At 35.7% G+C, this 25,213-nt stretch overlaps 2 protein-coding genes across 3 annotated transcripts in view; both read right to left on the bottom strand.

The window, feature by feature from the left end:
• Positions 1 to 4,489: 4,489 nt before the first annotated feature.
• On the bottom strand, positions 4,490 to 5,509 carry LOC125669021 (neuronal acetylcholine receptor subunit beta-3-like). Its single transcript, XM_048903465.2, has one exon. It carries the CDS (start codon positions 5,507 to 5,509, stop codon positions 4,490 to 4,492), a length of 1,020 nt encoding a protein of 339 aa, XP_048759422.1.
• A 7,320-nt stretch (positions 5,510 to 12,829) lies between these two features.
• LOC125671032 (probable basic-leucine zipper transcription factor D) overlaps positions 12,830 to 25,213 on the bottom strand; it is a 29,271-nt gene continuing 16,887 nt past the window's right edge. The window contains exons 4-5 of one of the 2 annotated variants that reach the window (XM_056162766.1): positions 15,683 to 15,782; positions 12,830 to 14,497 (exon numbers count right to left, since the gene is read on the bottom strand). In XM_056162766.1, coding sequence (XP_056018741.1) covers positions 15,711 to 15,782 — 72 coding nt within the window. In that variant the 3' untranslated portion in view covers positions 12,830 to 14,497; positions 15,683 to 15,710. Of the gene's footprint in view, positions 14,498 to 15,682; positions 15,783 to 20,685; positions 23,634 to 25,213 lie in introns of those variants that run through there. The other variant, XM_048906522.2, reaches the window with a different exon arrangement.

Raw genomic sequence — 25,213 nt, 5'->3', positions numbered from 1 at the left:
CTCGTTTATGCAATAAAGGTTTACAATTTATGATTTGTTGTATTAGTTGCTGCATCTGGAATTAAATATACCAATTATGTAATGAGCAATGATGCATTAACGAAACTGAAATTCATGGCCCCTGGATCAGGACTTCTAGGTTTTCGAGTGGAACCAGCTTATATAATGAAAATTCATTGTTTCTTGACTCCTGAACATCAATCAGTGCATAGAAATAATACTTAAAGAAGCGTCTACAAAGATTTAAAATTCCTGACCCGGTCTTGTCCAAGGCGGGTCTCAATGATTCATGTACATGAAGTAAAAATGTTTTGGTTTTTTTTTATCAAAAAAGGGGAGAGGGTCTTGACTTCAGAATATCATAGAAAGTCATTATAATAAGAGGCCCACAGGCCTTATCGGTCACCGGTTTATTAACTTAAAGTATCACTAGTGCCAAGGGCTATGAAATACTGTTCTGCATATCAAAGCTGAATTCTAATATTTAGAAACAGTATAAAACAAGATGCCCTCGAAAGTGCCTAACTGATGAAAGGCTTTACATAATATAATATATGTAACATTAACACAATATTGGACTTGTCCTATAGTCAAAACCCTAAGGTTGCAAAATTAATAATTTTGGTACATCCTTTCCTGCTTTTCCTAAATATGAAGTTAGTTTTTTATATCGTAACAACAAACAAATGATAAAGACAATAACCATTATAATAATTTAGCCCCACCCTGGAATCAAAACAGTTACACCATGGGATCATGAATGTTACAATTTTGGTAAAGGTTGACTTACTCCCTCTAAATATCTATTTAGTTTCAATTTAGTATTAAAAGCATTAAAGAAGACATTATTTAAATGTTTTACACATACATGTATATATAATATATAATACTAAGCTTTGGCCCCACTCTGGGGTCAGAACCTCTACCCCTGGGATCATAAAATTTACGATTTTGTAGAAGCCTTCTTACTCTACGTCACTATGCATTCAGTTTTTCTTGCACTTATGTGGCTATAGGAATTAGAATGGTACTTATCAAGAGAAGTTAAAAATGTTCTATTGTTCCCCAATTTAATAATTGACGATTTGGGCCCCATCCTGATACCAAAACCCCTACCCCTGGGACATCAAATTTACAATTTTGGTAAAAGATTACCTGTTCTTTCTAAATATCTATTTAGTTTCAATTTAGTATCAATAGCACAAAAGAAGATGTTATTTAAGTGTTTTACACATAAACACTATGTACAAAGTTTGACCCCTCCCTGGGGTTAGAACCTCTACCCCGGGGATCATGAAATTCACAATTTTGGTAGAGGCCTTCCTGTTCTACATCATAATCTATTTAGTTTTTCTTACACATGTGCGGTTGTAGAGAAGATTTTTGAAAATTTGTAAAATTTTGGCAGTTTTTGCCTCGCTCTTAGGAGCCAGGAGTACAGGAGTCCTGAAACTTACAATTTAGGTCCCCCTTGTCCCAAATATGCTTCAAACCAAATTTGAAAAGAATTAGAATGGTAATTATCAAGAAGTTAAAAATGTTTATTTGTTAACGCACGACAACCAATTGCAATAAAAAAGAAGTTTTTACTCATGGCCCCTATGCAGGGTCAGTAGTTCTGGTACTATGCGGCGGGATTCTTTGATTGATATAGTGAAAATGCGTTGTTTCGTTACAAGTCTTCATGACTCTTGGACATCAAATAACCAAATATTAACTGGATGCGTAATAATACACATGTATTGTGAAATGCATGACCCCTAGCTAGAGCAGGATTTCTTGTCTAGGGTGGCACTCTTTCATATCGTATGTATTAATGTTCATATTAGTTAATCTAATTAATTATTTTAAAATTAATAACGTCATTGCAAATCAAAGTTAATCAATCTCTCTGTTATAAAACGACACTAGTGTGGTCCTAATGCTCTTCGGCAATCTATTTCTGTGATGAAATTAAATTCCGTTTCACTGAAATTCCATGTTCAGATTTAGGTACTGAGATTTTCTACTTACAGTTTACCGTTTTTAAAAAACCTTTTTAAAATTTTCCACACGTCTTTTAAAAATCTCAAGTCTTTCTTAAGGTAGCTCATTATACTAAAATTTTGTTCAATGGCTCCTTAAAACACATCTTATGAAGTATGATTTCACCATCAAAAGAGTGATACAAGATATCAATTATTTTATATGATTTTTGTGATTTATCCCGGAATGATAAAAAGGTACTTTGCTTGCGAATAAGATACTCTAGAATCCAAATTTCGCTATGATTGTATGCATAATATGAAAATCTAAGAAAACATGCCTAAGCGATTCAGGCAGACGTTCTAATTTTTTAGATAAAAAAATATTTATGAAAATTGAAAACGTTTTTTGCTAACCTTTTTTAAATCTACAGATAAAATCTTCAAAAACATATCAATTAGAAAAAAGATATATCAGAGAAATACATTTTTAACAAGAGTACCGCAAATGGTATAATATACGCCCGTTGGACACTGAAATTTAACCTGGAAGCATATCATGCACTCTGAATTGATACAACACACATTCTGAATAGAAAAGCCTTAAAGTGGGTCCTGGGGCACCAATCCATCTGACATGTGAACTGATTATGTATTTCTCTGAGAGTGAGGTTGTGACAAAATGTCGGTGCAATATCTATGTATGATGATAAAAAGTCCAGGGAACCATTTGATCTACTTATAGTCCTAAAGAAGGTCATGGTGCACCATGGTTGAAATGTTAACTGATTATGTATTTCTCAAAAAGGGAGGTTGTGACTAGATTTCAGACCAATACCTGTGACCATGCCAAAAAAAATCTGGAAAACTGTTTGACCTATTTTTAGCTGAAAGGTATGTCAAGGATGGACCAATCCAGCTGAAATGCAAACTGACCTTGTATTCGTCCAAGAGGAAGCCTTTGACTAAATCTCAGTGCAATATATGTATCCATAATGGAAAAAAAAAAGCCAGAAAAACTGTTTGACCTACTTTTAGTCCTAATATAGGTCACAGACGGATGGACCAATCCAGCTGAAATGCAAACTGAACTTGTATTTCTCTGAAAGAAAGCTAATGTGTAAATTTCAGGACAATATCTGTATCTGTAATGAAAAAAAGTTCGGAAAACTGTTTGACCTACTTATAGCCCTAAAGTAGGTCAAGAATGGACCAATCCAGATGAAATGGAAACTCACTCTTACAATTCTTGAGGGAGATATTGTGATCAAATTTCAAAGTTGTACATGCATCCGTTACGTAAAAAAAAGTCCAGAAAACATGACCCGGGACGGACGGATGGACAGACAGCCAGCCGGAAAGACGCACGGACAGCGCCATAACATAATAATAATAATAATAATAATAATAAGTCTAATGACGGGCGTATAAAAAAAATTGAAATGAAATTATCAAAATTCAGAAATATTATGATTTTTCAAATTTGAACCAATCAGAAAACTACAGTCCCTTGATGTAGAATGGTTTACAAATTAAATGAATTTATAAAGGAAACCAATTTCTTGATGAAAAGTGCATACAATTAGCAACAATATGATTAGTTTAGTAATTTCTATCAATTTTGATCGGTATTGGTACTTTTATCTCTCGTTTGAATATAGTGAAATATCTGAAATTTGGTCATTTACTTTTAATTTCTTTTTAAAATATATATTTTTCGATGTACATGTTTTTTGAAAATTTTATCCGTAGATTTAAAAAATATTAACAAATAACGTTTTTAATTTTCATATATGTAAATATTTTTTTCTGAAAAGTTATAACGTTGAGGCCTATAATATTATCCGAGTCTTTTAGGCATGTTGTATCAGATATTCATATCATGCACCAAATCACAGCGAAATTTGGACTCTAGAATATCTTATATGCAAACACAACACCTTTTTTTTTATCATTCCGGGAAAAATCACAGGAAAATCATATAAAACAATTGAGAGCTTGTATCACTCTTTTGATGGTAAAAGCATGCTTCATAAGAGGTGTCTTTACGAGCAATTAAATAAAATACGTACACGTTGATGCCATGTACATGTATTGATATTTACATTCAAAATGAAAATCTGGAAGGTAGTATACAGATATTTTTATGCTTTATTTTCAGACATTTACAATAACATACATACATAATAAATTTTGTAATATCACACAATCTTCCATACAAAAGCACTTCGTAACTATTATTGTAATAGTATTTGACAGCAAGTCATAATTTGAAGGAAATCGAAAAATTACATATCAACAAATTGATACTAAAATTATAATACTAACAAATGTAACCCCCTCCCTTTAGACATATATTTTAGTGCATGTATTTTATCACATTATGTACCGTGGCTTGTTTTCGAATTCACCAAGGTACTACAATTAAATGAATATAGATACAACGCAAGTATGAACGAAAATAAATTTTTAATGAAATATTAACATCTTGTGCAAACAAGGTGTAGTGTATGAAGATAAGGATTTCATGAGTCCTTCCCAACGGAAACAGTTAGGATAATGAGAACGGTGAAAGTCAGAGACACCGCGAAAAACAGCATGAAAAAACAAGAGTTGAGAGTGGTGGTAACCGTGTGGTAGGTTATTCCCTCCTTTGGTTTCATGTAATCTATTTTCACCTCCTCCTCCCCCTCACCAGTGCTTTCGGCAGTTAAAGGCCGTTTCTCGCCTGCGGTCTGTACTGGTTGTCTGCCCTGCAGTTCCCTTTCTTCTCTTCTTTCCTTTTCTTTAGGATACCAGTAACGAAGCAGGATAAAAGCAATGATGGTCTTCAGTCTTTCAGGAACTTCTTGTCGTTTTGGTTTGAAGTCGAGTCTCATCACGAGTACAGAAATTATGGCGGCCAAACCGACGGCTACCAAAGAAATTATAAGGAAATAACAAATCAGTGGGATCGGGTTCGATACATGTGGAATAAGATAAAAATTTAGTTTGAATATGAAGGCAAAGAACAGGAATGCTACTGCAATGTAGCGACTGCGAGTTGCAATGACAGGAGGAGATAAAATATCCTTTCTAGTCTTTTTCACATTTTTTATTCGAGCTTTCAGAAATGTCATTCTTAGACCCTGTGTCATCTTTGAGTTTGGCATCAAAAAAGAAAAGTACATAAGCAAAGTCACAGCACATACGGGTATAATAGTGTACCAAATGAAAAAACTAGGTTCTCGATGAAGGACTATTGAAAACTCCAGGAAAGATTGGTTCGAAATTGTCTTGTTCGAGATGCTGGTGGTCATTACACTCCACTGAGAGTGCGTCTGTTCGTCATAATGACTGAGATCTATAGCTGAGGAGGAAGTAGTCAGAATTATCTCTGTGTTTTGAAAACCCCATGGCACAAGTTTTACAACACATGTTTGTATGTCAAATGGAAAGAATTTGGCATCGTATGTGCACTTTGTGCTCGGGTTAATCTTTGGTGTCCACTTAATGTAGCCTGAATTTGGAAGTACTCTCAGCGCTGTTGATAAGTTTCCGACCATCTTGATTTCATCAACGCCATTTTGGATCGTTAACGGAGGAAGCCAAATGTTCTCTTTCTGAAAAACAAGTTCATTCAGCTCGGAATATTTTTGAGGAGTGTACCACCCAACAGAAGAGTCTATCAAATTTTCATCCGTCCAGGTTACAATTAGTTTACCGCAAAACCGAAAAATGCCTTTCTGTTCGTTGTAATCGATAATACTGTACAGTTCCAATCCCACATCGACGGTAATTGGAGAAAAGGTTTGGTAGCGCGGGAATATCAAGCTATCATAATTAGTGTCCAAATTTGTCAAATAATCTTTGACTGTGTCATTAGTAGGAACTGACCACATATGAGGGAAAGATGATAAACAAACGAAGGCCGTAGTAATCCACATCTTATAATTTCACTTTTAATAACCAATACACAAAATTGTAAAAAGTCAACAGTGGGTGTTCTCGAACGAGACATCGGATCGTAATCAAAATTTTACAATAGATTTGAAATTAAATAGTCAATTTCTTTAGAAACGTACAGACAAGTAGTGGAGGACATCGTGCCGCCTAATGATTCTTTGTTCTGATCTAATTACTGAAACATTTTACTGCTATTTAAAGCTCTGCTAAATTTTATTATTAACTCTTTGGTAGAGCAGAAAATAAAAGACATATCAAAAATGAAGAAAGCAGAAAAGACATCAAAACACATGAAAGTACTCTGAACAAGCGTTTCCCCAAGATAAGTATTTTGGATCTTGTTGAAAGTGGCAGTGCATTAGATATATTGTTGCACTAATAGAATAGATTCAGTTTTTAAAATTATTTTCAAATATCACTCTGCTAATTAGAAAACAGATACTGTTTACATGATATGTAATCCAGAAACCCATGGGTCTTAAACGGTCAACTGCGTATCATGATTTAAACAAGAGTACCGCAAACGGTGTACCGTGAAATGCTTATATAGGGTGTTTTTCTTGTGCTATAATTTGTATAACTTTGCTTCAAGTAGTATCAGCCATCATGAGGTTGTGACAAACTTTCATATGAACAAAGGGTCTTAGCCTAAAAATCAAGATTTCCTCAAAATGGACCAAGTTCAACAACCTGTAATTTTTTTCAAAAATGGAAGAAAATCAAAATCCTTCCTCAGATGCACATCTTCAATACCTATACAAACACTCCACAAAATAAGATGGTCCTCACTTGAAAACTGTGGGAGAAGTTGGGCAGACAAATTATGTACCCTCCATAGAATATTAATTTCCAAATAGACTAAGTTCAACAACCTGTAATTTTCTCAACAATTGTAGAAAATCAAAATCCATCCCACATGCACATCTTCAGTACCTATACAAACACTCCACAAAATAAGAAGGTCCTCACTTGAAAACTGTGGGAGGAGTTGGGCAGACAAATTATGTACCCCCCATAGAATATTAATTTCCAAATAGACTAAGTTCAACAACCTGTAATGTTCTCAAAAATTGTAGAAAATCAAAATCCATCCCACATGCACATCTTCAGTACCTATACAAACACTCCACAAAATAAGATGGTCCTCACTTGAAAACTGTGGGAGGAGTTGGGCAGACAAATTATGTACCCTCCATAGAATATTAATTTCCAAATAGACTAAGTTCAACAACCTGTAATGTTCTCAAAAATTGTAGAAAATCAAAATCCATCCCACATGCACATCTTCAATACCCATACAAACACTCCACAAAATAAGATGGTCCTCAGTTGAAAACTGTGGGAGGAGTAGGGCGGACAAATTATGTACCCTTCATATAATAATTATTTCCAAATAAAGGGGCAAAACTCCTGGAAAAAAGGTCGAAATGGATCAAAATTGCAGTATGATCTAGAGTGACCCACAAAGAAGCTACACAGCAAGTTTTAGCATGATATGTGAAAGGGAAACGAAATTATAAAGAGAAAACCCCAAACGGATGGACGGACAGACGGACGTACAGACATCGCTGTACCATAATACATCCCGTCTAAAGACGGTCGTATAATAAAAGCTAGTACTTGCATCAAACGTAGAGTGCACCTATAACGCCATCGTCGGATACCCACGGGTGATCTCGTTTTTTACTCATCATGATGAGTAAAAGACGAGATCACCCGTGGGTATCCGACGATGCTATAACGCAGGCGATGTGATTTTTACATTTACAACTTTGCATTTTAAAACTTGTTTGCTTGATGTTCAGGAGCAGTGGCGCTCGGGTCGTGGATAATGTAAATAAACTAAGACTATAGAGCTATTGACGAAATTCGAACTATGATCGGGACATTTTTGCAGAAGGATAATTTGTACTCTCAAGTAGGACCCAGGGGAACCCATTTTAGTATGACCCCGGGTCACCCTATTTTCTACAGTTTACTACACTATAAAATAGTCCCACAAAGAGGTGAACGTATAATGCAGACAATGTATAATGCACACTACTAAAGGAAAATGAATATTGAGCAAGTCATTATTGATCATTTACATGTCATAATTTCTAAGCAAAAATAGCCTAATTCTAAAAATGATAATTCACTGTTATCTGCATCCCTCAGATTTTCCCAAATACGAGAAGTTTATATGAACCTAGCTTATAATAAATACAATGCAGTGAAATTGAACTTGGAATATTATTCTTTTATTTATCTATTTATTTATTTGCAATTTATTTACAAATAATGATAAGATAATGTTGCACCGGAGGAGGGGAGGTGACCTCTGATTATCTTCTGATGAAATGAACTTTTTTTTTATCATTTGTCTATCGTTTGTATTTTTTTTATCTACAGGGCATATTTTCACCAAACCTTAAGTAAAGGCGGTGAATTTGGTGAAGCAATACTGAATGACATTTTGGAATCATTGACTTATCAATCATTTCATCGCTTCAGAATTTGAATTTAAATAAGCTTAAGATGTTTCATGATCTTTTGCCTGAAAATTATAGAGGGAATTTTATTAGAAATATTTTCACAAATATCTTGTGTAGTGTAATTAAATTGAAACGATGATTTCAATATATGTAATACATCCGATTTGTTTCCTTTTGAAATATCATAGAGTGGATAAAATTTTGATACTTCGTTCTAGTGTAACCATACGTAAGGAACGTTTAAACAAGAGGGGTTGAAAGAACGCAATTCTGGATTCTGGATTCTCCTAAGCGTTGTTTCAACGCTTAGGAAATAAAGATAAACAGGTTTATTAATACTTAGTATCTAGTTAATCCCTCCATTTCAAAAATAATAAAATGCAGGAATATGTGTGACAAAGGTACAAAAAATATCTCAACAAGTTGTTTTGGACGTTCAATTTTAACTAATTTTCAGTATTTTCCTTTAATTTATATGCTCATAAATTCTAATATTTTTCGATAACTTAATGACTTGCATGTACAACCTAGAATCATTAAAGCTTCCAAACATCGATCGACCAATTAATTAGACAGTGAACAATCGGATTTCAAACATTTCGGTTGAGCATCACTGAAGAGACGTTATTTGTCGAAATGCGCATCTGGTGCATCAAAATTGGTACCGTATAAGTTTTACATTATGACCCCTGGGTCGAGGCCTCTGCTGGTGGACTGTTAGTCCCCGAGGGTCTCTACAGCCCAGTAGCTAAGTACTTCGTTACTAGCTTGAAAATGCGGATGTATATTTAATTGCTGTTATAAAATTTAGAAATTCACTTCAAAATTAAGGATTATCTCCCTCATGCATAGCTCTTATCCTTGGACGAATTTGGCTCCACTTTTTTGGCACGCTGTTTTTGGCTATATTTAGCTCTAAAACTTCATAGTTATTTCGGATTTCAAACATTTTGGTTGAGCATCACTGAAGAGACATTATTTGTCGAAATGCGCATCTGGTGCATCAAAATTGGTACCGTATAAGTTTTACAGTGAACAATCGGTAGCAAACTCGCACTTACAGCAATGAAGCCCCTTTTATTGTTTACACCACCCAGGTACAGGTATACAGACATACATGTACTTCCCATTTTGGGTCAATTCGTAACAATAACTTTCACACTTGTCGCTCCATTGACCACAGATCACCATTATACTCGCCGCTCCAATGAGTAGATATCGCCGTTACAAATCTTTTGTATTTTGTTTTTATTTATCTATATATTTTTGCAAAATTATTGGGGCGGCGACCGCCGCCCCTTCCGTCCTTCATATGAAAATGCAAATAACCTTAGCAAAAAACCATAAGATTCGCAGCTTGTGTAGGAGTTCTAATATGAAAAAAAAAAAAAAAAAAACGTAACAGAACTGACTCGCAATAGATATATAATACATGTATTTACAACATGTAAATGTATAAGTTCAATGAGAATCCCAAGCTATATCATGTATATAGGCACTTAAACGTTACAAAAGTAATTTTCAAACCGCTGTAGATATAATGAAGAGGTATCTCGCCGAAAAACTAATGTATATGCATTTTTATATGAAAAGATTGTTCAACGAAAACAATATGTGGTGACAAGGAACAACGAAGTAAAACCATGCCCCCTTCCCCTCCTTCATCAAATTGAAAACACAATTACTTTTCATTGTGTGTAACGTGCTGTGGGCCGGCTTTCAGATTTTGGAACGCAGTTCGCAGTTCACTATTCGCAATCCAATAGTGAACTGCATTTCAGAACGCAGTTCGCAATTCAAATTTCTATATGCATAAAACAACACCACATTGGAATTATAAGGATGGGGTGCCAGTTACCAACCCCAAACACTGTGAAGAAATGGTGATGGTAATCTCTCTAGTTACATAGATCAGCCCCTCCAATTTTTATGCATAACGCATTACACTTAGTGAATAAACAGCGGTTTCGGAATCATCGAAGACCCCTACCCCGGGGACTGAAATTTTTGTGGTAGGGTATTAGTGGTCCTCTCCCACCACTATGAAGAAATGGTGATGTTACTCTCTCTAATTACAAAGATCCGCCTTTCCAATTTTTATGCATAACGCATTACACTTAATGAATAAACATCGGGTTCGGAATCATCGAAGACTCCTACCCCGGGGACTGAAATTTTGGGGGAATGGTATTAGTGGTCCTCTCCCACCACTATGAAGAAATGGTGATGTTACTCTCTTTAGTTACGGAGATCCGCCCCTCCAATTTTTATGCATAATGCATTACAGTCAGTGAATAAGCATCGGGTTCGGAATCATCGAAGACCCCTACCCCGGGGACTGAAATTTTTGTGGTAGGGTATTAGTGGTCCTCTCCCACCACTGTGAAGAAATGGTGATGTTACTCTCTTTAGTTATGGAGATCCGCTCCTCCGACACTTTTAAATAACGCATTACACTTAGTGAATAAACATCGGGTACGGAATTATCGAAGACCCCTACCCCGGGGACTGAAATTCTGGTGGTAGGGTATTAGTGGTTCTCTGCGACCACTGTGAAGAAATGGTGATGTTACTCTCTCTACTTACGGAGATCCGCCCCTCCAATTTTTATTCTTATTACTTTACACTAAGTGAATAAACATCGGGTTCGGAATCATCGAAGACCCCTACCCAGGGGACTGAAATTTTGGGAGAAGGGTGTCAGTGGTCCTTTGCCAGCACTATGAAGAAATGGTGATGTTGCATTTTCTAGTTACTGAGATCCGCGCTTATAAGTTTTATGCATAACGCATTACATTATGTGAATAAACATCGGGTTCGGAATCCTCGAAGGCTCGTACCCCGGGGATTGAAATTTTTGTGGTAGGGTATTAGTGGTCCTCTACCACCACTGTGAAAAAATTGTGATGTTACTCTCTCTAGTAACGGAGATCCGCCCCTCCAATTTTTATTCATAATACTTTACACTAAGTGAATAAACATCGGGTTCGGAATCATCGAAGACCCCTACCCCGGGGACTGAAATTTTGGGGGAAGGGTATTAGTGGTCCTTTCCCACCACTATGAAGAAATTGTAATGTTACTCTCCCGGGTTACGGAGATCCGCCCCTCCAATTTTTATGCATAACGCATTACAGAAAGTGAATAAACATCGGGTTCGGAATCATCGAAGACCCATACCCCGGGAACTGAAATTTTTGTGGGAGGGTATTAGTGGTCCTCTTCCACCACTATGAGGGAAATGGTGATGTTACTCTCTCTAGTTACGGAGATCCGCCCCTCCAATTTTTATGCATAATGCATTACACTTAGCTGCAATAATGTAGCCCTCTCTGATTTTTTTTTTTTTTTTTTTTAGGGGAGAGGGCTACAACTCCTTAGGATCTCCGTAATGGTGCAAATGCGGGAGTGATTCACTCCCGCAACATTTGCGCTCATTCTAAACATTTCCTGACTTTCTTTACGTAAATAAAATGATATTCTATGTTTCTTAGTCAATATATAAATTTACAACCTGCAACTTAAGATTTGTGAAGCTCTTTTCTACCGTTTTCAACAATTTCGATAAATTCCAATTTCTCGATTCATATTTGTGCGCCATGTTTGATGTACTGAAGTATAAACTTCCGATTGTCAAGTCATTTGCATATGCCATATAAGGTAGTATTTACATCAATGGACAAGTATGGAGGCGAAAGCTATTTCGTCGGTATTGAAAATGTTTGAATTTAATATCAAGTTCAAAACCGAACAGCAGAGTGTAACAATAATATGATTTTCTGCAACAATATGATTTTCCTTTCTTTGTCGAAGTGGCTCGAATAACTACATTTTCGCGCTGATTGTCAATGTTTAGGTTTTTCATTAGATCCACCTACGAGATCTCGCGATAACAAGCATGGCGGAGCAGACGAAGAATTTTGCATGCTGTACATTGTATTTAATGAAAAACACCTTTATTAGACATGCCCGAGCACAAAGTTGGTACTCCTTTTGGTATAAACAACATATGGGACTAATACACAGAGTTTATTATCGGTTATTCATAACATTATTTTGCACCATTACGGAGATCCTATGGAATTGTAGCCCTATCCCGAAAACGTCAGAATAAAAAAAATTTGGATAGGGCTACATTATTGCAGCTACATTACACTAAGTGAATAAACATCGGGTTCGGAATCATCGAAGACCCCTACCCTAGACTGAAGCAGTCCATGTAAGAATCATGCAGAAGGTGGCATACTGATAATCTTGGATTTTCATGAAACTTTCCATAACTCTTCATAATAATGATATATGAAGACATGCAGAGTAAAAACATTGTGCATCAATAGTTGCTATGGAAATTAAAGCATTTGTGTTTCCATAGCAACCACTGTATTGGGTTTTGTAAAGTGCAGAAATACATACTTCTTAAAATTTGTATAAAAATGAAAATAATAATTTTTCAAACATAATGATAATTTATTTAGGCGAGGTAAAGGTTACTTCAATATAAAAATGTACAATACTAATGAAATACTATTATATGGTATCTGTAGAGGACTTTGGAATAGGCATTGTTTTAATATTTATAAATTTTCTGTAAATTCGACAATTTTAAGGTATTTTAAATACATATTACTTTAGTTATCCGAAAAGTGCCAAATTTTGATACATATTTTCTAAACAATCAATATTAAGTGTACTTAAAATAAAAATCAAGAGTCGGAAATGCACATAGTAACGGTTGCTAGGCAACTCTTTCAGGCCCATTTCCAACACAATAAAACAAGAATATCTGCAATATATGCATTAAAATGATTCTATTAACTGAAAATAAACACAAATCATCTGATTTCACTTTAGTTTATTGACATTTCAGACCAATTGGAGAAATCAGACTTAAACCATATCACCATAGCAACTGATTTTCCTTAGCAACGCACATAAAATTTATAGTTGTATGATTAAATTGCATTGGAATGAGAACCTAATGCAAATATACCAATATATGATTTTCTACTGATATGTTGAATCCAATGAAGACATCAGGTTTAACTATATCACCATAGCAACCAATTTTCCCTAGCAACAAGCAAACATTTCAAACTGTACAATTCCAATTGCCTTCAAATGAGAATATAATACAAATATATCAACATGTACTTATTTACTGACATGTCGGACCCATGGAAGACAATATGTTTACACATATCACCATAGCAACCACTTTCCCTAACACTTAAAATATTTGTACAATGCCATTGCACTGAAACGAGTATATAATTGAAAAATATCACCATATGAATCATGTTTCTCTACTGACATGCCACACCCATTGTAGACAATGAGTTTAATTATACCACCATATAATTCTCTCTCTCTCTCTTTATATATATATATATATATATATATATATATATATATATTGGGATAAATCTCCGATATAATCTTCTAGAGTGCTCGACGTGGCCTCACGGAGCTACATAAATTGACGATCAGATGGAGTTCAATCACATAACATTTATTTCTCTACAGGCTGTTTCGTGAGGGGATGGTTTCCCCTCACTCGTCGGGACGACGACGAGTGAGGGGAAACCATCCCCTCACGAAACAGCCTGTAGAGAAATAAATGTTATGTGATTGAACTCCATCTGATCGTCAATTTATATATATATATATACATACATACATACATACATATATATATATATATATATATATAATTTCTGCATCTTTATAATTATTCTACATTCATGCCTGAGTGAGTCTCTCTTTATGTACAATTTTGCTGCAAGTAAATTTTCCTGGTACTCCTCGAGCTATGAAATCTTGTCATTATCTGGTTAATAGGCCTCCATGCTTCTCAGAATTCCTATGAGGATTTCAAACCATGCAGTTCCATCTGCAGCCACATTGTGAAATCTTTTTAAGCTTGTGATGCAGGACAAGTAGTTAAAATCCTAAATAACATGGCCCTTGAAAGAGGATGAAATAAGTTTCTTCACAACAGGACTGGTAAATTCATATATGTACAATGGTTGAATGGCAGGCAGTCCCAATTTCTTGTTGAAAGGTTATAAGTTGTCTGCTGTGAAGGTACATTTCTTTTGTACTCAATGATGTTACCTGAAAATAATTTTGTTGGATCAGAGACATTGTTTTTTAAAAAAAATTGCGCAATGTCAAAAATGCCTATTCATTGAAACAGATATTTTCCATAAATGTATGTCAGTTGCTATTAAAAATTTATTTTTAGCTCACCTGAGCCGAAGGCTCAAGTGAGCTTTTCTGATCACATTTTGTCCGGCGTCCATCTGTCTGTAAACTTTTCACATTTTCATCTTCTTCTCATGAACCACTGGGCCAATTTCAACCAAACATGGCCAAATGCATCATTGGGTGAAGGGCTTTCAAGTTTGTTCAAATAAATGGCCATGTCCCTTTCAAAGGGGAGATAATCACAAAAATGCAAAAATAGGGTGGGGTCATTTAAAAATCTTCTCAAGAACAACTGGGTCAGAAGAGCTGAAATTTACCTGAAAGCTTCCTGACATATTGCAGATTCAACTTTGTTCAAATCATGGCCCCCGGTGGTAGGATGGGGCCACAAGGGGGGATCAAAGTTTTACATACAAATATATAGGGAAACACTTTAAAAATCTTCTCAAGAACCACTAAGCCAGAAAAGCTGAGATTTACATGAAAGCTTCCTGACATAATGCAGATTCAAGTTTGTTCAAATCATGGGCCCCGGGGGGTTGGATGGGGCCACAATAGGGGATCAAAGTGTTACATACAAGTATATAGGAAAAATCTTTAAAAATATTCTTCTCAAAAACCACTGAGCCAGAAAAGCTGATTTTTACACGAAAACTTTCTGACATAGTGCAGATTCAAGTTTGTTCAAATCATGGCCCCTGGGGGGTAGGATGGGGGCACAAGTTGGGGGGGGGGGTCAAAGTTTTACATACAAATATAGGAAAAAGCTTTAAAAATCTTCTTTTCAAGAACCATTGGGCCAAAGAAGTTGACATTTACATGAAAGCTTTCTGACATAGTGTAGATTGAAGTTTGCAAAGGGTAGTTTGGGCCATAATAGGGACTATTAGGTTTTACATGCAAATATATATGGAAAGTCTTCAGATATGGGCCAAGGTGACTCAGGTGAGTGATGTGGCCCATGGGCCTCTTGTACATTGGGTAATCATGGGATGTATTTTTTCAGAGTGCAGTGCGAGTTATTTCAATGAATGTTAATCATATCCATTGGATGAAGACATAATTTGGCATTGTTGATAATTTATTGTGTACCTGATAAAAAAGCAGGATTTAAAGAAGTCTAGTGCATGCTCCAATTTTTCTTTATCCATCTTCCAACAAATACGCTTCCCCTTTTCCTGAAGTACAACACCTATTTTGAAGAAGAAGAAAATATATAACATATTTCGAAATTAATTACAACTCATCATTTGTTGTCAAACAAAGGGGTCTAAAGACATTGAACAATATTTCTAATATCATGATTGATTTGACCTTTGTCTTTGATTTTGTGGCCTCAAATACCATCAAGAGGCTCATGGGTTGCATTGCTCACCCGAGTCATCTTGACGCTGCTGTAGTGATTTTTAAAAGATTTGTTTCCAATCTTTATTCCCATGAAAATTTTTAACCCTATATTGCGACCCAAATCTAGCCCAAAAAGTTGCGATATAGCCTACTTGAATTCACATATGGGGATGCCCCAAAACCAATATGACTAACATGATCTTGCTGTTATTGAGAAAACATCTTTTTTAAAGATCTTCTTTCAAGCATATATGTCCTATAAATGTAAATTATGATTCATTGAGTAACCATAAACCAAGGGTTCATTTTTACTGAGGGAAAAAACTTCAAATGAACTTAGGAATGTTGGTATTATGATATGATTTAGTGTGGCTCTGTGACACTTACACTGTCTTAAACATTTGTTTTAATCAATTTTCTGAATAGTCTAATATAAATCTCCAATTGTGTTTCACACCTACCCCTAGGGCTCAGAATTGAACATACAGAAATTTGAAAACCTGTTCATGCATGCATATTGATATGGCTAGCCTAATCATGGTCATCTGTTATTGAGATGAATATTTTTAAAGATGTTCCATACATATACCCAAATAAAACTTAGATCAATTATTGTGCCATATCCTACTTTCTAGGACCACAATTTGAACAAACTTAAATTGTGCAATATCTGTGAGTTTAACCCGACTACTAGTAGTACCTGTCTTTTATGAAGATTTATTTAAAAAATTTCCAGTATACTTTGATCCCCTATGGTGATTGAATCTACACTATGTTAAGGAAGCTTACATGTAAATTTTAACTTTTCTGGCCCAGTGTTTTTGAGAAGATTAAAAAAAAAGAACCTCCCACCAGACCTGGGGTAATGGTAATGTGTAATGCATTGTCGTCATTACATTTTTAAAGTAATGGGGTGTAATGTGTAATGCACCCATTTTTGAATTACAAGTAATTGTAATGTAATGCATTACTTTCATAAAAATGCCAGTAATGACCATTACTTTTCAATTACATTTGAATTACCTATCATTTCTTATTTCATGAAATAATCTAAGTTTTTCTTTTCAATGAAAATGATTAATAATTTTTAAAACATGATACATTAAAAATACATTCTTTAAAATAAAGACATATTTCTTTTTCTAATGTGTTCATTCAATGGTCATTTATGAATAATTCAATTGATTTTTTAATGGAAATTTTTAATAAAAAGTTATGAAATCAATTGAAGGACTTTAGGTAAACATTTTAAATTTCATCTATGTGATATGAAATCAGACATGAGATCAGAGACATAAATAACATGTTACTTAGTCATGTAAATATTCCATATTTCTTGATTATCTCCCCTTTGAAGGGAGCATGACCCTTCATTTAATTTGAACAAGCTTGAATCCCCTTTTCCCAAGGATGATTTTTGCTAGATTGACTGACAATGGCTCAGTGGTTGTAGAAAAGATTAAATTTTGTAAAGTCTACAAACAGATGGACAGACAGACAAAAGCTCACTAAAATGTTCAACTCAGGTGAGGTAAATAGGATAATATGCTCTGTGGTTTATCAGTATGCCAAGTTTGTTGTCAACCCAGCAATTGGTGTGACTGACGGGTGCAAACTTAATTAATATTCCAACTCACATATACAGGACAATATAACAACCTGAACAATACATATATTACATGTAAATATATGCATGTGTATATTTACAATGACAACGATTTTTCATTTTCATACATGCAAAGCAGATATCATGATGTATACCTTTAATATTGCTACATAACTTTGCATGTATTCAAGTCTGACCCATTCAAGTTCTAGTTCTAGGAATCGCGTCCATAATCTGTTGTTCGTTGTATGGCAAGCAAGTCATGGAATCTTCTTGGAATTTCAGTGAATAGATTCCTTGTGTACTGAAATTTAAGTAAATATATTTCATTCAATGAAGCTGAACTACCAACTATCAATTTGTGGTGATGGCAATGATCTCAATACCTGCAGAGGTGTCAATAATTCAATTTTCAATCAAGTTCACAAGTTACCAAATTCTGTAGACAGAAAAATGGTGATCAGGTAAGCTATACAGACTTTTGGTTAAAAGACCCGTGCTAAATCATTACATCCGATACATTTTTGCTGATAAGAAATATTCATTTGATTAAAAATTATGTTTGAAATTGTTCATCTTATGCAAAATTAACTAAAATAGATTCTTAAGGTCTTCATATTTGATGTGATAAAAATTAGCTAATGAAGACAGGGTTGGCAAAAAAGTGGTCAATGTGAGTATTGACTGGGCCGGTGGTCAATACTGGTTAAAACCGGTCAATATTGGTCAATACTGTCCGATTGAAGATTATTTGGTCATTATAGTCTGTGTTATTTGTTTTAAATGTTTAAGTTACCATTATGGTAATTACTGTAATTCATAACATGCACTATCAGTTTATAATATACTTATAAGTCATAATATTAAATAAATAATGTACAAATGACTCTGTTGAATTGGGGAAGATGTAAAAGTTTCTGTTCAAATTCCTTAGTTTAACAAGAACTACCTATATAAGTATTGTTTCATCAATCTTCATTTTAACTGTTGAATAAACATTTGAGGGGGTGGGTTGGTCATGTTTTCATAACAATAACAGGCACACTGGTCATCTCTGGTCCCAGCCTATGCTTATTAACACCTGTCAACTCTGCTTCCTGTGCTCAGGTAATGTCCAGCTACCTTTTATTCTTAATCTGTCCAGGTACATGTAGTAAAAGGTCTGTCTCCAATCGTCAAGCTAAGCTATAGAACTGTGACCCTCTGGTAGGTGCTGAAGATATTTCGGTCAGTTTCAGCAAACCAAATATATTAAATTTATAAAATTACATTTGATTATCTAATGAAAAATATTAATCAACAATTGATCCATATAATGAAAAGACTTAATTTATCTTTATCTTTGCAAGAAATGTACAAAAATAAGAAAATGGACAGTTTAAATCACAATTGACCACTATTGACCAGTATCGACCACTTGGGAAGTATTGACCGGGACGGTTAAAACCACTGGTTAAAACCGGGGGCGGTTTTGACCGCCCAACCCTGAATGAAGAGCACTTTTAATATGTATTTTCAACTATGTGGGTTGTGATTGGATTTTTAAAAAAGCATCTATACTGGTTATAAGAAAATTAAAAGGATTTTGATATAGAATCAGGCATCACAAATAGTGTTTCCTATTTTAATTATTATTCCATGGCTAAGAAAATAAAAAATCATTAATTTTGAATTTCCACTGTGATGACATCATGATTAACAACTATGTGGAATCAACATTTGTACCATCTTCGCTAGCCTAGGGTTTACGATCCGCTCCGCTTCTCTACAAACCCTTGGCAGATTTAGTGCGATTTTCGTAGCTTTGAGTGGCGCCCTCTAGCAGATGGAGAAAACAACCCTGTTTGGATTACATCATGCTTATCCAATGAAAATGCATGTTTCAGCTACTGTTTAAAAGTTGTTTAGAAATGGCTGCGCTCAGAGAGTAACGCAATGTGGTATGCAAATCATTCAAAATATCAATAATAAATTTAACTATCTCTTAATTGCATATACTTGAAAAAGAAATCAGTGAGAATATTATTTAGAAAATAAACATGTGTGAACCCATGAAATGTATGTAGTCGTTGAGTCTACGTCTAAAAATAACCCCCCGTGTGTAAGGTGAATTCCAAATTGAGGAAAATAGCTCTGACGCAACTGTCTAAATCTGACAACGAATTACAAGAGATGTTTGATATTAAACTTATGGTACGGTACTGTAGTAAATAAAATGCACTTCTTTACGCAGATACGAGTCTGAACTGCGCACGTGGCATAATTGGTTTGGATACACGGCCGAGTGACAGTTATAGGTATTTTTAAATTCCTTTGATTTGCACGTGATCTAACGTAACACGTTCTCTGATTGAGCAGTGGACTTTCCCTGCGTCCAATCATATGCTGAAAGTTGAGGCTATGAAAATCGCACTAAATCTGCCAAGGGTTTGTAGAGAAGTGGAGCGAATTGTAAACCCTTGGCTAGCGAAGATGCATTTGTACTTTTCTCAAAAATCAGATACAAAAAGACTCATGAAAATTCATGGGATTTGTGAATTTTCATGGGATTGAAGCTGCTCATAAACCATGAGTCTGGGGCTTATGTTAAAAAGCCCTAGTAACAACCCTGATGTGTTATGAAATTTAAACCTGTGGTACATGTGTTAGATTAGAGTTGTGAGGATCAAGATACCCCAACATATCACCATATGGCATATGTCATTGACTTGTCTAAACAATGTGTAACTGTTGACCCACCAGGTTCAGTAATCATGGGGTGGGGGTGGGGTTGTTGAATCATTCATTGAAATAACATGAAAAAAGAGCAATGATTCATTAGTTTCATTTTAGCTGATGTGTTTTGATTTTAGCCTGTGGAAGAAAAAGTTACTTTCAACCACTGGTTGGCAGAGGGAAAAGAGAAGTGTTTCTAAAATGGCCTACATTTTAAAGTATAATATTTTTACATAGTTTTCACCCCCCCCCCCCCCCCACCCCCCCCACACTGATACTATTTATGCATTAGTCGACAGCTTATTTATGGTCCAAAGCAAAAGAATGATTAAAATAAAGTATGGTGAAATTAGCTTAAGTAACCAATACACATTTATGATTCATTCATACAAACTTACCTGCACCGCCACCAATACTGGCCATAGCATTTTCCCACAAGCATGTTGCTCATCCCGAATATTAATGATATGTGTCCATATCCGGTTCGTATATCCAATACAACTGACCGAGTGATCTGGAAAAACACATGTAGTATTCCTCATCCACTCCAAAGAACTCTGATGATATGAAACAACCGAAAAATTCCAACGTGTGATTGTGAAAATAGACACAGGCGCAGGTGGGCCTTGCGTCATGGATTTCCCGCAATGTGATTTGTTTAACGAGCATAAATATCTAGCTACCGATTTCTTATAGTCATTCACTTAAACTGTCTTTGAAACTTCTTCACATGGAGTATTTGTCGATAAAGAAATGTTACAAAACGGCATCGTCTGTCTTCAAACCGCCAACTCGTAGGTGTGGCATCTTGTCATGTTTCCCCAAACACTGAAGAGTTAGCAAAGGGAGATAATAAAATCGTCAATCTGCTAGATCGTACGTAGTTTTTAAAAATCTGTAACTAATTTGTAAACATGTTTCCAAATGATGTTTGTTATTCCTTTTACTGTCCATATTATTGACTTTATGTATCTATTAATCTTTAATGACAGAGTGTCCGATAATTAATTTTTATGACCATTTTCATTAGTGCTCTTTATAAAGAAAACAACGGAAAAATATTTTTGAAACCGAATATTCTTTCAGCCGATTAAAAATCTTAAGAAGGATTCAAAGTGAAAATTTTTATTGGATCAAGTACAAAACATGATTTTCTTCAAAATCAGCAATTTTTCAAGAGATTTTAAATTTATAGCTGTGCCACTTATTTTTCATTTTGCATGATTCTTATGTGGACTGCTATAACAAACTAAAAAAAGATACTGCTGCGGCCCTAATATGCTTCCGTACCTATGTGACCTTTTAAAAGTATTCTATGTGTTTCACCTTGTTGTTCTCTACCCGTTTATCCGCTTTCTTTTCATTCATCACCCAATATTCAATTATTAGAGAGGTCTGAAAAGTGGTCCACCCATGGAAATCCAAAGGGGGTACCCCTACAGCCCCAAACTGAGAACGGAAAACGATAGCTTTAGGGGTCCCCCTCCTTGCCTGCATACTCCTTTTGTGGATTCTTCAAAGATTAAGTTGTTATTGGCCATCATTATGACCCTACATGAAATCATCACCCTACATGTAAATTCATGAATTTTCGGGTGAGCTCAATATTGCCCTTAAAGCCCTATGTGACCCTTTTAAAGGTTCTATATGCTTGACTTTATTGTTGTCTAGTCCTTTATCAGTTTTGTTTTATTTCAATACCCTACAGACATTTTTAAGAGAGGTCTGCAAGGAGACCATACCCTTGGAAGACCCCAGGAGGCACCCCTAAGACATCAAATGAGGGCGGTAAATGATAGTACTAAGCACCGGGGTAGGCGTCTTCAATGATTCCGAACCCAATATTTATTCACGAAGTGCATTGCATTATGAACAAGAATAGGAGGGCGGATCTACGTAACTATCAAAAGTATCTTCAACAAATCTTCACAATGGTGGGAGTGGACTACTAATACCCCACCCCCAAAATTTCAGTCCCCGGGTTAGGGGTCTTCGATAATTCCAAGCTCGATGTTTATTCATTAAGTGTAATGAATTATGCATAAAAATTGGAGGGGCGGATCTCCGTAACTAGAGAGAGTATCATCACCATTTCTTAACAGTGGTGGGAAAGGACCACTAATACCCTTCTCCCAAAATTTCAGTCCCCGGGATAGGGGTCTTCGATGATTCCGAACCCGATGTTTATTCACTAAGTGTAATGCATTATGCATAAAAATTGGAGGGGCGGATCTCCGTAACTAGAGAGAGTAACATCACCATTTCTTCACAGTGGTGGGAGAGGACCACTAATACCCTACCACAAAAATTTCAGTCCCCTGGGTAGGGATCTTCGATGATTCCGAACCCGATGTTTATTCACTTAGTGTAAAGCATTATGCATGAAAATTGGAGGGGCAGATCTCCGTAACTAGAGAGAGTAACATCACAATTTCTTCATAGTGGTGGGAGATGACCACTAATGCCCTACCCCCAAAATTTCAGCCCCCGGGGTAGGGGTCTTCGATGATTCCGAACCCGATGTTTATTCACTAAGTGTAATGCGTTATTTAAAAATGTCGGAGGAGCGGATCTCCATAACTAAAGAGAGTAACATCGCCATTTCTCCATAGTGGTGGGAAAGGACCACTAATACCCTTCCCCCAAAATTTCAGTCCCCGGGGTAGGGGTCCTCGATGATTCCGAACCCGATGTTTATTTACTAAGTGTAATGCGTTATGTATAAAAATTGGAGGGGCGGATCTACGTAACTAGAGAATTAGAAGACATTAACTTCTTCCCAACTTCACTATTTCAGATGTTAGATACTGGTAGATAACAGCAAAGACATGAGATGTATGAATTAATTTTTATATACCATTACACGATTTGAGTAATTTCCTTTTTTTCTTCAAAAAACCAAACAACATAAGACGATGATTGTGATACACAAGACCCTGCTCAAAATTTAAAAAAAATAAGAAGAAGAATTCCTGGGTCTAGATAAGCAAGAGAATTCTAGTAATAGAACTGAAAACGGATACATAGCTAAAATGTAAGAAGGGGGGGGGGGCGTACTGTCATTTAGGGGGGAATTATATACTGGTGCGGTTTTTCCTAGGGGGAAAATTGGGCCCGGGATAATTCTTCCTAGAGGGAAATTCTATGCCAGGTCCATCTTTCCGGGGGGAATGTCTATCCCGGGCCCGTTTTTCCGGGGGAAAAGTCTATGCGGGGGGAAATTCTATGCTACAACAACGGGTCTTTCGGATATGACTTTAAAAAATCGAAGGTCCACTGTCACGACCGGCGTTGAAGAGCCCTCAGTGCTTTGGCCGCAAGCGCTAAGCATAGGTATGTAAAGAGGTTGCTGACGTATCCAGTCGACTCAGAAATCTAAAAGGAAAACACCGGTATCCAATAATAGACTGGCGTGTTATTTTTAAATATAAGGCCAACGTTTTTTAATGTTTCGTTAACCAAGATAAATAACTGCTGCAGTTTAGCATTAATGACATTTATATGAATCGTTCTTTATTCAATAAACCATGTTCCTATGTGGAATGATGAACAGTACAATATTTTCATAGGTGCATTCAATATCACACAACAACCCTTTTACATATGACATTACATAGCTCACTGTCTTTTTCTGACATGGCTGCAGCACCTTTGATAGATTTCATCAAGTTCATTTGCCTTTGGTTGATAATTCGAGTGTATGCCTAAATATCATATGACAGTTGCTACATGAGTTTTTATATTTACTTTTGAGAAGTCATACTATATAACAGTTCTTTTCCTCCCTTGAAATATTTTTACTTATTACATGTTGTGCATTTGTCCCCTTCTCTTGTAGTATTTGTTTAGTTTTCCATCAGCCACATTACGGTCTGAAAATCCCGTGCACACAGGAACAGGTTAGTATAAACAAACGGAACTACAGTGATCTCAGAATAAATTCTTTTTATTTAAGTCGTAACTTGCAAATATTGGAAGTTATGATGAAAATGACTAATATTTGCTAAAATATTTGTATCACATTTATACCCCACCCCACCCCACCCCACCCCCAGAAAACGACCCCCACAAAAAAATTGGGAAAATATTAGACTTGAACTCGGAATGTATGCTATAAGTGTAAGATTACTGAGCACCTAAACCACCATGCCACCCAGGCGTGTTTGTTTAAAGGTTTCACGTTTGACAGGCTGCTAAATCTCAAGGTAAATTTTGAGAACGATTTTTTTTTCATATCTTAGTCATTTTCAACAAGAGGGCCACCTTGAAACAAAATTTCCTCAAATGGACTTATGTACAGTCATACTTAAGTAAAACAATTTCAGTGTAGGGTGGCCTTTTGCAACAGTTTGCAATTTTTTAGGCCCATTACGTTACATCTACTATATACTCTATATAATCACGGTGATGTTTATGCTTATCAAATAAAGATACTATCAACATATAGATATCTTTATTGAGTAATTTGGGTAAAGACAAGTATAAACTGACATTGTATAGCAGAATATTTGTAAAAAATGATACCCAAGAAAAAAGTATTTATGTAGGCGAAATTGCATACCAAGGGCGCTATACTTCTTTGTGGTACTGTACTTCATCTACAACCGGTGACGTCGCCATGAAAGTTGAAGATAACGAACAGTGATCAATCTCATAACTCCTATAGGCAATACAAAATAAAGAGCTGGGCAAACACGGACACCTGGACATACTAGAGGTGTGCCTAGGAGGAGTAAACATCCCCTGTCGACCGGTCACACACCCGCCGTGAGCTTTATGTCTTGATCAGATAAACGGAATGCGGGTGAAAAATTCTCGACGGGACGTGAAACAAATATACAAACCAACCAACCATTTAAAAGACATGAGAAAAGTTTCGGTTAAACTCCAAAGTCAAGGTCACAAAGTCAAACATCAAGGCATCAAATGGAATTTCTTGCCATAAGCAATCTATA

The sequence above is a fragment of the Ostrea edulis genome, chromosome 4 (genome assembly GCF_947568905.1).
Source record: "Ostrea edulis chromosome 4, xbOstEdul1.1, whole genome shotgun sequence".
In the NCBI taxonomy this organism is placed as follows: Eukaryota; Metazoa; Mollusca; class Bivalvia; order Ostreida; family Ostreidae; genus Ostrea; species Ostrea edulis.
This window is presented reverse-complemented; position numbering and strand designations above follow the sequence as displayed.